Genomic DNA, 16,951 nt, shown 5'->3' on the forward strand with positions numbered 1-16,951 from the left:
ATATGCTGTGGGTGAGCAAAGAAAGATAAAACATATGAAATTCTGAGATTTGGAGCAGCACAACTTAAAGCTAAATGGAAGAGAACTTTGGAGCCAGGAACACCTGGAGTTGATGTCTTGCCTTGCCATTTAATCATCGTGGAATCTTGGGCAAATCTCTCAAATTCTCATTTAGCAATTGTTAGCTATTTTAATATTTTTTACACAATTTTTTTCCTCTGAGGGATATTCCCTTTGATTAAAGCCATCAGCCTCTCACTCATTCAGCAAATAATTCCTGAGCATTTATTGCTGCTAGACTCTACTATTCTACGTCCTGGGAAGCAGCAGTAAATCAGAAAACGAGACTGTTGGTCTCATGGTTTATATTCCAGCTTGGGAGAGACAAGCAATGTCCAAACAATATAATGTCAAGTGGTGTAGTAGGTTAGCTTGAATGGCGGCCCCAACCCCTGCAAAAGACATATTCACCTGCTAACTCCTGGAAACTGTGAATGTGATTTTACTTGGAAAAAAGGATGATATAATTAAGGACCTCAAGATGAGACCATCTTGGATAATCCAAGTGGGCTCTAAATCAAATGACAAGTGTCCTATAAGAGACACACCAAGGAGAGACACAGAGAAAGGAAAGGCCTTGTGAAGACAGAGACAGAAATGACGCAGTGGAGTGATGTAGTCACAAGCTAAGGAACTCCAAGGAGTCACCAGAAGCTGGAAGAAACAAGGAGGCATTTTCCCTAGCGCTTTTAGAGGCAGAGCAGCCCTGCTGACACCTGGACTAAAGATCCTGGCCTCCAGAACCGTGTAAGTTTCTGTCACTGTAAATCTTTGTGGCAATTTGGACAGAAGGCATGGAAATGAATATAAACGGTAATGCATGACAAGAATAAAATGGGGACGTTAAACCGGGATTCAAGTTGGGATTACTTTAAATAGTGGGGTCTGGAAGGCCCCCCTGAGGAAGCATCATGTTACCCGAGGGTGTGAGAGATGGGTATTCTGAATGTGAGGGGGCAGCAAGTGCAAAGGGCCCAACCTGGGAATGACCTCGGTGTGTCTGAGGACTAGAAAGTCTGTGAGGCCAGAATATAGGGGACGTGAAAGGGAGAGAGGTAAGGAGATGATGATACTGCTGGTAGGGGCCAGATCCCTTAGGCCTCCTCCTGCAGGGCCTCGTAGGCCCAGGGAAGAAGCCTAGATTTTCCAGTTGAAACCTTTTTCAGGAAGATTTTATAGTTAAAATGACCTACAGAAGAAAGGGCATTAAGCATACTCATTTATTAAATTAGTAAATATGAGTCTATTCTGAACATTCTCGTAATTGGACGAAAAAAAACAGAACCTTTATAATCTTATTCATGGAATCCAACCCCACCGTTCTACACTATATGAATAATAATGTCACAAATAGCATCCGTGAAGTCAAACACCACAGGACACAGTAGAGAATCCTTAGGGGGATCCTTTATTTCATTCACTTCCTCCTTACAAGGTGAAATTTCAATCTGTACAGGTTGTGTCTGCCAGTTCAGTCCACAGCTCAGAATATCACCTTGTCCTCATTCCATGGTATAAGCTGTTCTGTGGGGACAGGTCCGAGGGTCGTGGATTCACTGGACTGGATGGGACATGATCCAGAACTCAGCTCTGTTTGGCTTCCCAAGGATCCCACCACCTCATTCTCATCAGTGATCATTGAGGAAATGCATTGTATTCCTATTCACTATTTCAAAGATCAGGCCTACCTCACTGGCATATCGAGAAAGTTTTCTCAAGTATATTTAGTGTTTATCATTTTACTGCAGTTTTTCAAATGTCTGACATTCATCTTTTCCCTACCTCTAAATTCCTTTCTTTTTCACATTATCTTTCTTGATTGCTTTTTAATAGAAAAACAAACAAAGACATGGATTTATTGTGCATATTAGCAGATCCATACTGGAAAATGCATGGAGATTTCATATACACCACTTACAGTAAGGAACAGCTCAGAGTATAAAGTCGACAAGAAAGAATCTGAAATATTAGACTTGTTCTGAAATAAGCTTACCTAGGATGATACCACTTTTGCTTAATCAGAATTTCCCCTTTCCAACTATTTAACAGTGGAAAATATAAAAAAATCTGGTAGTGAAAATACATAGCAGTCACTTCATATTACTGCCTCCCCCAACCCACTCAACTTCTGAAGAACAGGGGGTTTTCAAGTTTTGTTCCCCTTTAAGTTTTAATGGGAAAAAAAAAAAAAAAAAACTTTAAAAAAGTCATGTTGTACCAAGATATCCCCAGAGAGAACTGCAATTTACCAAGGTTTTCATGTGTTTTGAGAGAAATCTTACTGAAAGAATAGTGATGTCCATTTTCCAGTAAATACTGAGCGAAAAACAATTTTTAGACCCCAATCCGAGGTATAAACTTGCTTTTTGTGGGAACACAACTGCTGTAAATTAGACAATTGTAGCAACAATCCAAGATAATAACAGAACGCCTATGACAGTCTGCCATATTCTGGTGAGTGTCTATCAAAGCTCATCATGATTTTTTGTGAGATCTTCCCCATAATTGGTAGCTTGGCTTCCAACGAACATGTTCCAATTCTCCAATATTTCCTCTTTAGTTAGCTTCTCATCCTATAGAAGAGATGAAAGAGCTCTGTCATGGAAGCTCTGATAACTGTACTAGTTCAGCATGATGTTCATGTCATTTCATTGATTTGCAATGTTTAAAATACTATATTTAGTAATTCAGAAGCTACTGGGCACCTCCTTCATCTACCATGACTGCACTGCAAAACTCCAAACTGGAACAGCCTCTTGCTATAAAAACTGTGCTAACATGCGTCAGGGAAGTCCTCAAGTAACTCAGAAGCTAGAATCCATTCGTGTCCACAAGCAGTGTGGCCCTCAAGAATGGCCCTCAAAATAGGCCCTCAAGAATGCCACTTCCCTCTTATGGCCTCACTGCCTAACCTGACTATTGGCATAACCTGAGAATTTGGGGGCAATCAGCAAAGCAGGGAATAGGCAGGAAATTTTTCTAAATTTATTGATTTGTTTATTTGAATGTTTATCAATAGATACCGAAGTACTAGGCATTAAAGCCAGAAACCTGAGCTTGCCTGAGGATGTCTGGGCTTTAATGGGATGGGCTTCCTTGTTCCTGACACATCACAGATGTTTGATAAATATTTGGTGACAATGAATGGAAAAAGAAGCTGATCCTAGGGCAACACGGGGTATACTTCTTAAATCGTGTCCTGCCCACAAAGTTCTGCAGTCCTAGGAAATGTGACTTAATGTAAGTCTGTGGCTCAGAGCTGACTTTCCAGGAAAGTTGGGGCCTAATAAGCTTACTGTGGGTTATCATGATATTAGGTCAAGTTTACAGGTCTCCACAAGAAGGAAAAGTCAATAAAGACATGGTCATATGGGTCAATGCTATCGCCGAGAAAAAAAACCAAACCAATCTTATGTAAACTGTCTCCCTTCAATCAGTGATTCCAGAAGAATGGGAAATACCTTGTTTTTGTCTGACTCATATACCAGATGCCTGGCCTCAGCCTGTGCATGATCATAATCTTGAGGGAGGATCCAGTGGCGAATCTCATCTTTGTCCAACTTCCCGTCCTTGTTCAGATCCCGGAATTCGTTAAACTGCTCCCGTTCTGATAAAACCCAGTCTGGCTCAGGGCCATTCTCCTCATGGGAAAACATATCCGCTAGAAGGGAAGGTTGTTGTTGGTTACAAAGGAAAGTGGGAAGGTAAATCGCCCCCGCAAAAAAACTTGACCTCCTGAGCTTTAGGAAAGGCGATGACCAATCCAGAGACCTAACTCAAACAGCTGGTAGGCAGTTTCTTGGGGATAATGATGAAATAATTTATTCATGATGAAGGCCACGTGGTGGAGTAGAAAGAATCGAGTTTCGAAGCCGAAAGATAAATCCCGGCTTTTGACTTAGTTCAGTGACTGAGCCTGAAGTTTCCTTGTCTATAAAATGGAGATGTTAAATTTATAAATCATGGGGCTATTATGATCAAATGTGCCATTTTGACGTAAAAGCCCTCTACAATCCAAACTGGCACTACATAAGCAAAAACTAATAATGACGACTAAGATTGAACACTATGGTCCAGATACTGTATAAAGTGCTCTACACACATTTTTCATTTGATTTTCACACAACAACCTTACGAAGTGAGTGCTGTTATAATTCCCATTTTACAGATGAAAACAATGAGGTAAAGTCTTACCCAATGACCCACAGCTCATATGAGCTGGAGGCTGCACAGGAACATGGCCACTCTGCTTTCAACCCAGAGTCTCAGCCACTGTGTTTAGTACTATTGTTTATATCATTTCCAAAGGGCTTTCACTTGTCATTTTATTTCATTCTCATAACAATTCTACAAGATGGGTCATTATCCCCATTGTACAAAATGGCAAGGAAAAGAAAAAGGAAACATTTTTGCACTGTGTGTGTATCAGTAGCTCTTGGAAAAGAGAGATACCCTGCAGGCAGTTTCTCTGTAATGGAAGCAGAGCTTGGAAATGTCAGGTGGTAAAGGGAGCAGGTTGTAAGAGAAGGAAAAAAAGAGACAAGACCCCTGACTACAAGGTAGACCCCTAACTGACATGTCTACATTGTTTTTGAGAAAGAGCTGTAATATGTATTAGCTAATTCAAGCTTCATCGAATCCTGCAAGAATGGGCTAACTTTTTTTCCCCATTTTACAGATGAGGAAGCTGAGGTTTAAAGCCATTACATAATTATCCCAGGGTCACACAGCTAATTGGTTGAGAAGCTAGGGCTCCTAATTCCAGTGCCCTTCCTACTACACCCCTCACCACCCACTTTCCACTTGTCGCCTCCCCAAGAAGTGAAATGATGAGTCAATACATTAGGTTCCTCTGCCTGTGAGTCACTAGGTATTCGATTTTCAAGCGCAACGCCTCCACCTCCCTCTCTCTATTCAGTGTAAAGAATGGGATGCTTCTTCTAGGCAAAGCCACTCAAAGAGTTCTGCCCCTGACTTTGCACCACTACAATGTACAGTTCCGGAGGGCTGAGCAGAGCACACACTTTCAATCAAAAGCACTACATTGTTTGTTTTAATCTTGCAGTCTTTGCTGTCAGTCTCATTTCATCCCCAATGCCATGGTGAGAGGTCTGCGCCTCTGAATGTGACCCTCGCATGTGGACCCAGCAAGAGGCAGGCACTACTGCTTCCTCTGATGAGGGAGCTGTCAGCATATGTCATTCTATCAGGGTAGTGCCACCAACATCACTTTAATTACTGTGGCGAGAGCTACCTTGTCTGTTACCAATGACACACAAGGAACAGTGTTCGGCTCACGATCAAACATAATTTCTAATGATTAGAGGAAACTCTGCTCTTCATTGCTGAAGGCACTTGTTCTTGTGTCTGGGGTGGCAAAGTGATACAACCACAAAACCAGAGACAGACAGCAACTCGGGCTCTGGGTTTTACATTTAAAGGTAATTAATGGCTTCGATTAAAAATCTGTACAAAAATTATACATATTTCATTCCTCTTGTCATAGGTCAATACTTAAATCAAATGATTTTCCGGCTTTTACTTTATCGAGACTTGGGAAAAGAGCTGCCATGAGAAGGGAGCCTGCAGCTGGAGCCATGTGCCATAGCAGGTGGTAAGGATTAAATGGAATTGTCCTTGTTGCCTGCTCTAGTCCTTTCTAGCAGGGGTTGGGCTGGGGGGATTTGGAGCTACCAGGAAGCGCTCTAAACAGCAATGGTGGGTTCAGACCCAAATACATTAATGTGACTCTATGGGACTCCCAACCGAAGGATGGGAAATGAGGGGCACAAAATGACAATATTATTGGGCAATTGTGCACTCTGTAAAATATTTATCTCTCTAAGAAGAATGCCTTTCTGCAAAGAGCTCAGACATATAAACAGTTCTGTTAATCATAGCTGCATCTATGCAGAGCTTCTAGGCCCCACTGACCCCGTCCAATTTCAGAGTCTTTGCCCTGACACTGTCTCTTCTATCTTCACTGTAAATCTATGGGATCTCCAATGCCCTTTTGCAAAGGTAAAACTAGGCAGTGTGACGAAGGGCACCTCTCAGAGTCATGGGACCAACTGTTGGCCAGCCTTGTGTAGGGCCAGCCTTTTGATCTCTTCTCCACTGAATAAGGTCTAATAATACTTCCCTGATACTACACCACTAGGGCTGATGGGACAAGCAGGCTGGAAGTTCACAGGAGTGACTTACAGACTGGCAGCTGTTGCTAAAAGAGACGTCTGGGGAAAGCAGCCAGACGTGTGGGTGGGGGGGCATGTGGCCCAGTCGGGAAGCTGAGCAAGACTCTAGGTCAGCACTCACCAATATACTCATCCTGATCCACAAACCCATCCCCGTTCTTGTCGATGTCCTCCAGGGTTTCCTAGGAAGCAAAGGGTAAAACAGAATGCAAGATGGCCATGTGCTCTAAGGAAGTCTGAGAATTCTATTGTCCTCCTTTATCCGGCTTTTACAGCTGAATGCTTGGTGACTTCTGGCTCATCTCCTTACTTCCCTGGGAACTAGTTTCTTATTTGTAAAAAACAGGCAATAGTTTCTGTTCCTAATCCCCCACTCCAATTTCAAGAGCAGACTGCTTTCTTCAAAGCAAGATGTACCTGTAACCCCAGAGGTGCTCTGATGATATCAGGAGGCCCTGCCAGGCCAACCAACTCCACCATCCAACCAAAACACCCACTGGGGAACATGCGAGAAAACCAGTGTGAGAACCACTGGATTACATGGCCTCAGGAACAGACTCCAGTGCTAACAGGACTATGAATACTGAGTTGGTGTCAGAGAAATGTGAAACAGTGGTCAACTCAAAAATAAAAGTATAACTGACTTTTTAATGTATTATGCCCTGTATTTAGTATACTTGACCCCTTATTTACATTTTTTTGATTGGGTCAATAATTAAATGAGTTTACTGTTCATTGGCACAGCAACTCAGAGGCATCCTGGGCCAAACCAAAGAGAAAACCTGAGAGCACAGAGCCACTCCCAGAGGCTCGTGAGCCACTCCCAGAGGCTCGTCATCCACTGTGGATCATTCCCCACCTGCACTGTCCTCTGCCACATTAGCTATCACTACATGGATGGTGAGTGGTAGAGAAATGATTCTTGGAGCCACCGCCCAGTCCTTACAGTCATGGCGATCACAAGGATGAAGCATGAGCAGACCCTTCCACCACCTGGATAACTAAAACCATCTACAGCTCGTGTAAACAAAAGCTCTAGCCATCTGTTTCCCAGGATTGAAACAGTTGGAACTGGCTTGGTGCATCTGCCAGGAAAACAGGTGATAGCATTTATTTAATTGTCATGGAAAATGAAGACATTTGGGACCCAACAAGACACTATGGAAAGCAACTACATTCTGAGGCCTTACAAGCAGAGTCACTCCTCAAAGCCTAGGGCCTGAGCCACCCACCCTCCAAAGACCTACCCCCTAAGGGTAGCATCCCTTCCAGCCATAATTTTTACTTTACATTTCCACACAGTTTTAACAATCCAATTCATCCCATTTCTTACTCTTTTCCCAAGTTCCTTAAAACTGAAAAATGGGGCATGGGGCAGAGACTAGCTAGTTGCTCACTTAAGCCATTTGCTCTTTTTCTGTTTTCTTTTTTTTTTTGAGACGGAGTCTTGCCCTGTTGCCCAGGCTGGAGTGCAATGGCACGATCTCGGCTCGCTGCAACCTCCGCCTCCCGGGTTCAAGCGATTCTCCTGCCTCAGTCTCCCGAGTAGCTGGGATTACAGCCGCGTGCCACCATGCCCAGCTAATTTCTTTTCTATCTTTAGTAGAGACAGCGTTTCACCATGTGGGCCAGGCTGGTTTTAAACTCCTGACCTCATGATCTGCCTCCTCGGCCTCCCAAAGTGCTGGGATTACAGGCATGAGCCACTGTGCCTGGCCCCTATTTGCTCTTTCTAGGCGCATATCTAAACTGTATTTCCCAGCCTCTTCAGGAGGGACCGGTGTAACATAAGCGAAGGGGATGTGTCATTCCCTGGCCAGAACAGTAAACAAAGACTCTATCTTCTCATTTCCTCTCTTTTCCTTTGTCAGCCAGTTGGGTGTTGCCAGGATGACTTTGAAGCTACAAGATGGCAGAGCACAAGCAGGAGTGCTTAGAGGAGAACTGGGTACCCAATTGTGCAAAGAGAACAGCCTGGGAGGTCCATCTGACTGGAACAAACTTTGCTAGTGTTAAATGGCTATAACTGGGGCTATTTGTTACAGCAGCCAGCCTGACTTGACTAATTTACTGGGTAGACAGGTATTCCAACAAACTCTACTTTGGAATCCTTCTCCAATTCCCTTCAGGCTGAAAAATGTTCTCTCTTTGGAAGAGACAAGATTTGGAGGCAGTTTTCTCCCTGGTCTTTTCCCAGCCCAGGCCCTTCACTTATCTTACCAAAACCACAATTTCCTTCATGTGTTCAAACTCTTCAGGATGCAGAAAGGCGGTAAACTCCTCCCGAGTAGCTGTCAGGTCACCATCGAGGTCTGCAGCTTTGAATCTTCTCTCGTCACGTGGCAGCATCTTTTTAAAGGTGTGATGATCTGAAGAATCATGAAACTCCGCGGGGTTTCCTGCAGGATGTATGTATGCAGAAACGTTTTTCAACTGTGCTGCCAAGAAAGGCGTTTCCTGCCAGATCACTCATCCTTCATGCTCAAATGGTACACACAGGGAAAAAAGGTCCCGACCGACTGAGTTCTTTAAAACATTTTATGTCAGAATGCCTCTAATATCAGTCCCCTCAAGCCACCCTATAATCTAGGCCTCAGGGCATATTAGGGGAATTATTGCAAGTGGTTAAGAGCACGGGCTTTAGACTATATCACTGCCATACTTCTCTTGGCAGAACTCTGCTTTCATCATCTCATTCTTTAATCTAGAACATACAGAGGCTCTTTGGTACCCAAAACATCTTGTCTCAACACCGTGCCTGGCTTTCAAGACCTCCCCGATTCTGGCTGTGTGCGTGCATCTTTGGTTCTCCTCCGGCCTGTTTCTTGGCCATCCTCACCATGCACCCAGCAGGTCTGTACCCCGTACCTCTGTAATCTCACTTCTTCATTCTCCCAGTCTTGTTTGTCTTGGATCCAAGCCCTTCCCATTACTGCATGCATTGCTGCATCTTTGCCCCTCCAGTTGACCCACCTTCTCCAAATATAAATCCATTCTCCAAGACCCCAGTTTCCAAACCACCCATACCAGGAAGCCTTCCCTGACTGCTCCGGCCCGCTCAATCCTTGCTATCCGGAATTAGGCAGCATTTTGAAAGTGTACCACAGACACACTTCCCTTCTGCTTTCTTCTCCGTGTGTGCCTCTGAGATGAAGTTGAGATGGGATCGCAATCTAAGGGATTTTTTTTATTAGCCCTCACAGTCCTTCCCTCCCACCTGTAACTTCACTCAGTGTAAGGAACTCAGTACATTCCGAATTTGCAGAGGAGGGTGTTATACAAGCATGTTCTACTTAGGAGGCTGTGACATCTCCCTGAAGGGAGTGAGAGAGGAGAGAGTCTACAAAAAGCTTGTGACCTGGGCCCCCGCTGTGTCATCGCTCCTGCAGCACCTCTTACCTAGGTAGTAACCATAGGTGGCTTGTTTGTATTCTTCCCAGGAAATTTTATCATCCTTGTCCCTATCATAATCCTTCCAGACTTTGGCGACATTATCGAAGATGTATCTTTTCTGCACCCGTTTGATCCAGGTTTTCAGCTCCTCAGTAGTGACAAAGCCATCCCCATCATTGTCGATTCGATCAACAATCTTTCTGCAGTACAAAAAAAAAGAAAGAAAGAAAAGAAACCCACACCCATGCACAAGGCCATTATTAGGGCTTTGTGTGATGCTGGTCCAGCAAAAGATCAGACACTTGCACAATCTAAAATGCACAAACAACTACAACAGAATCAATGATCTAAGGAGGCTGGAAGGAATCTTCAAGTTTATCCTTCCACGATTGATGTGCTTTCCCCAGACCAGTGCCGATGGCAGACACCGCTAATGGATTGCACCCCTCTGTCCTGATAAAACTAGAGGTGCTCTCAGAATTCTCAGCACTGTGCTCTGGTGATGGCCACTAACAATGCATCAGAGCTGATCTGTAAGGTGAAACCTATTAATCTTCCCTGCTGTAGCCCAACACCCTCATTTTGGAGTAACGGAAACTGAGGCCCAGAGAAATGGAATAACTTTTCTAAGATTACACAACCAGTATTTGGTAAAACTGGGGTGCGAATTCATGTCTTCTGGCTTAGATCCAATGCAAAAAGTGGAAAATTGTATGTAAATCAAAAGATAAGTGAGTTTTGTTTTGTTTTGTTTTTTTAAATTCCACCATGGTGGACGCAAAGACTTGACACTTAAAGCAAGAGGACACCAGATGGTGGACACAGCACAAATATCAGGGCTGAACGAGCCTTGACATCATGGAATCTACTCACGAAACTTGACCAGCTGATCCGCTCTAGGAACCTTAAACCCTTTGCTCTTAGGGTAAAGATTCCCATACCAGCTCCACAGCTGGCCTAGGTTTCAGGAACTTCCCGCTGAACTCCACTGAGGTACCCTAAATGCTAGCCCAGAGCAAACTTCAGGCTGGGAACTCACTTTTGTCATCTCTAGATCAGACGGTCCCAAACCAGGACAGCATTCCGGTAGGGAACTTCACAAACACCCCCAAGCTATTCCCAGTGTTTAAAAAAGTTTCACCCTTGTAGTCCATTTACCTGGGAGGAGGTCATACAGGCTAACTCTAGATTTCGTTCTTTGTTTGGGGCTGGAATTCTATCAGCTTCAGTGGCAAAACTTTCTTACTTTTCAACAGACCTTCTGATTGGCAATTAATCTTTGATTAATAAAAAGTGGGAAACAAATTCATCAGTAGTTTGATAGAGAAAATCTCCTATAACACTTTTTTAGGTGGGGGGAGGGTGTACACGAGAAGGGGAGGAGTGAATAATCAATGTCTCCACCTCCTACCTGAACCCAAGAGCCCAAGCTCCTCTTTCTCAGGAAGGTGTAAACATCACTAATAGCTTGAAAGTGCCCCTTCATTTGCACGTTTAACAGGCCTCAATCCTAAAAGATAGGCTGGACCTGTGATCCCAGTGCTTCAGGAGGCTGAGGTGGGAGGACTGAGGTAGAAGGCCAAGAGTTTGAGAGCAGCCTGGGCAACACAGTGAGATCCTGACTCCACAAAAAATTTAAAAATTAGCCAGGCATGGTGACACATGCCTGTAGCCCCAACTACCGCTGTGCATCATAGCCTGGTCAACAAATCAAGAACGTGTCTTAAAAAAAAAAAAAGAAAGACTAAAACACTAAACTTCAAGCGTCTTCAGGCTTCTTCCCCCAGGAAATCACAGTCAGACACAGCAGAATTATTTCAACATTGTGCAGTGTTGAGCCCAGGTATGTGCCAAGCACTGCTCCAATCCTGGGGACACAGTGGAGACATGCCAATGGGTTACCCAAAGCCAACTGGGAAACAGAATCTCAGGCTAACGACATCAGACTCTACAATCCTCTTTTGTGGAAAGGACAGCATCTAATCTATGCCAAATAAACATCTAGGACATAGCTCAGCCTGACATATAGTAAGGACTCAATAAATATTTGTTGCAAGAATAAATAAGATCTTAACTTTCTCTTTAACAATCTCAAGTGAGATCCTGGGAAAGGCAGCTAGGGTGGAGATGAAGCCCAGCACTTCCATCAGAACACCTGGATCCCCGTCCTGCTTCTGGTCCCCATTATCTGCGTGGTCTTGGGCAAGTGTATTGACTCTCTGAGTTTCTCCATCTGTAAACTGAACACCTACTTCACAAGGAATGTTGTGAGGAATAAAGGAGAGAATGCATGCCTTTCCTCACTAAAGACAATAATCTAGATCAGTGGCGGATGGTAGCTGCTACACAGAAGCCATTCAAATGTTTGTTGCATGAATAAATTAATGAAATCAAGGTGTTGATACAAGGAGCAAACCCAGACCAACTCCATCATCACTTGTTCTCAGCACCAACAGGTAACAGAATGAGCAAAACCTCTCGATGGGTCCTATGGCCACTTGGAGATACCCTGCTAGCCGCCAAACAGGGCTGACCAACTCTGCTGCAGAGGATGACTGACACACAGGAATAAAGGTGTCAAGAGAAGCCAGATATGGGGGTCTGTATGTGAAATCATTCAAACTTTAAATGTGGGCAAGTAATTTACACTGTGTGGCATATTTGTGAATGCATGCAGCCTACGGGTTCCCACTTTGCAAACCTCTGGCCCAGGTGTCTTTAGGGGCTTTAGAGCTGTCACATTTTCAGGACTGACAGGTAATGGTGACAAAGTTGCCTAGATCCAGCCACACTCATTCCTCCTCAGCCCAATCATGGAGGGCACTCCCGAAACAGAAGCTGTGGACAGAGCGGCAGCTTCTCACACACAGCCCCATCCCAAACTGGACCCATAATTTCCAGCACCTCCTACCCCGCCTCTACCCCAGATTTAACCTACAAGCAAATGGTGCATCCATCACCCATCTGGTGGCTTAGGCCAGAGACCCAGATGTCCCCTTGATTCCTACCTCCCTCCTCTCCCCCTTGTTGAGTCAAGAGCAAGAGCTGCCAGTTCTACCTCCCACTGGTGTAGAGATACATCACCTCCCGGAATCCGGAGAGACCAGGCCCCTGTGGCATTTACCCCTTCTCCCCTGCCACTGGTCTAGTCTATACCTCGATTATGTTCTTTGCGTACTGCCTCATGCCAGCCTGACTTTCCCAGTGAATTTTGGGGATTATGACATTTCGACAACGTACAGGATAACAGATTTCCATCTCACCAAGGTCCTTCCTGCTCTGTCCTTGGTTTCCCCTCCATTCCCACCTCTCACTTCCCTTCCCTGCCCCTTTGCAGACTCACCACCCCTCAGGCCCCAGAACACTTTTCAAACCGTTTAGAAATGGGCTGTTTTCTCTTCAGGAAGGCCTTCCCCTGCTGTACACCTGGCAACCTCCAAATCATCCTACAAACTTTGATCAGGTGACAGCCGTAATCCCCTCTCTCTAACCTGCGGCCCTGGTGGCTCCTTCTCCTGGATGTGCTCACCATAGGTTTTATAGGCCATCATTTCAGCAATTGTGCATAATGGCTAGTTTGTGCTTCTCTCCTCCACATTTGCTTATAAGCACTTTGATGCCTAGAGCATAAGGTTTCATCTTTGTATCTTCCAGTTGTCTAAACTGGGGCCGGGTACACAGTAGCCACTCAAATGTTTGTTGCATGAATAAATGAATGAAGTCAAGGTGTTGATACAAGGATCAAATCCAGACCAACTCCACCGTCACTTGTTCTCACTACTAGGCTGAACTGTCATGATGAAGGTATTAACTGGAAGCTGTAGGACCACACCTTATAAAGTTTTCCAAATCCCAAAACCTCTCCCTGCCTCCTCTCCGGTGACAATGTGGCTACCACTCAGGGCTACAGAATAAATCAGTCTCCAAGTGCCTCAAAGCAATACAATAGACTGAACTCATCAATGGCCCCCATTGTTAAGTCCTAACCGAGAAGAGAAAGTACTGTGCAAGATAAAAGGTAATTGTTTGGAGGTGACTTTGAAGTTCAAAGGTCTTGTTATCAGAGCAGGCAGATGGTGCACCTACACAATAGGTATAATTTATCCTCATATTCCAATGAAACACTTTGGCCTTTGGAAGGCCCCAGGAGCACAGGGATGGCTGTGTTCTCTTTCATGTGGCAGAACGTGAAGATCCTCCACCCCCAGGAATCAGGTTCAGGGAGATCTGAGACCTGGTGCCCAGTAGGCAGGATGCTGGTTTCTTCCCCAGCCCTGCCTCCATCTGGGACCAGGCTGCCTGCTGGGTCCTCTGAGCAAGGACCAGCAGATATCTCCACACAATGCCCAAGTGTCTCCGCAGGGGGACCCGGGGAGGGTGTACTGAAATGTGCCAAAGTTTTGTTTCCCGGGTTTGGTTCCTGACTCAACTGCCTTTAACAGCCCAAGTGAAAATCCTCCACCAAGAGCACCCTCCAGCTTTTTGCCCCCAACAAATCAGTTGCCAAAGAACTGAGTGCTTATGCAGACATCTGCTGCCAACAGAAACTTTTCAGGCGACCCGTTTCCATTCCCGCTCCCTCGTGTTTCCAATCGGAAACTGCGTGTCCCCGGATTTTTGTATCCCTACACTAGATTTTATTTTATTTTATTTTTTATTATTTTTGAGATGGAGTCTCACTCTAGCCCCGGCTGGAGTGCAGTGGCGCAGTCTTGGTTCACCGCTACCTCCACCTCCCGGGTTCAAGCGATTCTCCTGCCTCAGCCTCCCAAGTAGCTGGGATTACAGGCGTGTGCCACGACGCCCGGCTAATTTTTGTATTTTTAGTAGAGACGGGGTTTCCCTACGTTGGTCAGGCTGGTCTCGAACTCCTGACTTCAGGTGATCCCTCCGCCTTGGCCTCTCAGAGTGCTGGGATTACAGGAGTGAGCCACCGCGCCCAGTCTCCTTACGACAGATTTACAGGGCGATTAGGCAAAAGGCAAGACCACCTGGCCGAGACTAGGAAGTAAGCCTGTCACTCGCCTGCCCCTTCATCTTTTATCCATTCATGTTCATCCCTGAGACCTTCTTAGCTAGTGTCTCAAGCCCTTCTCGCCGGAAGTGGGGGATCAGAGAGAAACTGCGAGAGGGTGGGGAGGAACTCATGTCACTAACAGGCCACTGTGGACAAACTCTTCTTTTGTGCACTCTCTCCCTTCCCTTCTGATGCAACCCGGGGGAGAGGGCGGGCCCTCGCCGTCCCGGCTACCGCGGCCGCTGCCACGTTCTCGCCTCCCCGCGAGAAACCACCCCGGCCGGGGCGCGGCGGCGATCTCCACGCTGGGGTCCCGGGGCCCTCCGGCAACTTAGCCTTAGCCCCGGCGCCGAGTCGGGCAGGCCCCCGCCCTCAGGGCCGCCAGCGCGATTTCGCTTTCGCTTTGGCGGTGGTATCCCGCGTGGCTCCCGCCCAGACGGCCCCCGGACACCTGCGCCGCCCCCCGCGGGGACCTGGCCGCGGCCTCACCCCAGCCTCTCCTTGCTCTCGTCCGGGGTGAGCTGGTCGAAGGTCTTGGAGTCCTCCTTGCCCAGGAAGGCCTCGTGGTCGTACTGGAAGCTCTGGTTGTCCTCAGGGGGCCGCTCGCCCAGCTCCGAATCGGGCCGCACCACGCGCTCCTTGCGCACCGTGGGCTTGGCCCGCAGAACCCGCGGCGCCAGCACCAGCACCAGCAGCAGTCCCAGGGCGAACCCCAGGCGGCGGCCACGGCCACCGCGCGCCATCGTCTGGAGGAGAGGGCGGCCGGGAGGGAGGCGCTGAGCAAGCGACAACAGCGGCAGCTCGGGAATGGGGGCTTGGAGCGCGGCGACGGCGGCGGGGCTGGGGCCGGGGCCGGAGCGGAGGAGGGGACGGCAGAGTTCCTCAGCCAGTGCCCGCCCCGAGCCGGAGGAGAGGGGCGCGCCGCGGCCTCGGGCTGGGAAGCTGCCGGCGGTCTCGCTCACGCGCCCATTGGTCGCTGCGCTGCCGGGGGAGGCCGGGGCCACGGAGCCACGTCGCCAGCCGGGGTGGTGGGCGCGGGGCTAATGTTTCGCCTCGGCCCCTCCCCGCGATCTCGTTGCTAGGGGCGGGCCCGGGCGAACTGGGCTGGGGACTGGAGAGGTCGGAGGAGGACTGGGAAGAAGTTCTTTGTCAAGCAAGCAACAGATGTTCAGGATAAAATTCCCTCTGACTTCCTACAGTTCCGGAAAACTGTAAGGAAGGAGGCGCTGCCCCTCCTCAACTTCCAACTGAGCCCTAGACCCTGCTCTAAAATGTGCTCTCAAACCCAGTTTAACCCCATTTAGCAAAATTAGGAGTCTGGTTACAAACGCGAGCCTGGAAGGAGACCAAGACGGCTAAGTCCCCTGGAAACGAGGGTCCTACTGTCAGTCGTCAAGGAGGGTCAAGCGGGAAACTTCTATATGACCGAGAGTCCCTCTAAAGGGAGCAGTACTGTGCGTTCCAGCTGCCAGGGGAACGCAGGCCCCACGCTGGTAGATAGTCCTGTTTCCCAAATGAAATCAGGATTTTAGATTTTTATGTTTTATTTCTAAATGTTGGTAACTCGTTTTACAAAAGCACTAGTTGGATCCAATCTTACCTGTATTCAGGTGGTAATGCTACCAATACCGATATCTGTCCCATCAAACTTTCTGCAGTGATGGAAATGTGCTCTATCTGGTCTGTCCTGTAGGTAGTGGCTGTTGAGCACTTGATGTGTAGCTTAGTGTAAGTGAGGCACTGAAATTTTAATTTAAATTTAAACTTAAATTGCCACACCGGACTAATGGCTACCCTATTGGACAGTGCAGGTCTCCAGCAGTCTCAGCCTGTTGAAACTCATTGAAAGCCATGATCCTCTTCCAGAAAAATGCACATACAGCTACTGACACCGGTGCTTGATTAAAGAGTCGGAGGGTTCATGGATCTTTTGAAGCCCCACCTATGAGCCCCAGGTTAAGAATCCCTAGAAGGCTGGGCACGGTGTCTCATGCCTGTAATTCCAGCACTTTGGGAGGCGGAGCTAGGTAGATCACCTGAGGTCAGGAGTTCGAGACCAGCCTGGCCAATATGGTGAACCCCGTCTCTACTAAAAATACAAAAATTAGCCGGCGGAGGTGGCAGGCGCCTGCAATCCCAGCTACTCGGAGTCTGGCGCAGGAGAATCGCTTGAACCTGGGAGTGGAAGGTTGCCGTGAGCCGAGATTATGCCATTGCACTCCAGCCTGGGAAACAAGAGAGAAACTCCATCTCCAAAAAAAAAAAAAAAAAAAAAAAAAAAAAAAAA

General features: G+C 46.8%; 1 protein-coding gene across 1 annotated transcript; it reads right to left on the reverse strand.

The window, feature by feature from the left end:
* Nucleotides 1–1,447: 1,447 nt before the first annotated feature.
* On the reverse strand, nt 1,448–15,775 carry RCN1 (reticulocalbin 1). The gene is made up of 6 exons (XM_023230325.1): nt 15,154–15,775; nt 9,654–9,847; nt 8,475–8,653; nt 6,376–6,436; nt 3,522–3,721; nt 1,448–2,633 (listed from the first exon to the last, which is right to left on the reverse strand). Exons 1-6 carry the CDS (start codon nt 15,405–15,407, stop codon nt 2,526–2,528), a joined length of 996 nt encoding a protein of 331 aa, XP_023086093.1. The 5' UTR covers nt 15,408–15,775; the 3' UTR covers nt 1,448–2,525.
* Nucleotides 15,776–16,951: the final 1,176 nt, after the last annotated feature.

This window comes from Piliocolobus tephrosceles, chromosome 13 (genome assembly GCF_002776525.5).
Source record: "Piliocolobus tephrosceles isolate RC106 chromosome 13, ASM277652v3, whole genome shotgun sequence".
NCBI classification, from domain to species: Eukaryota; Metazoa; Chordata; class Mammalia; order Primates; family Cercopithecidae; genus Piliocolobus; species Piliocolobus tephrosceles.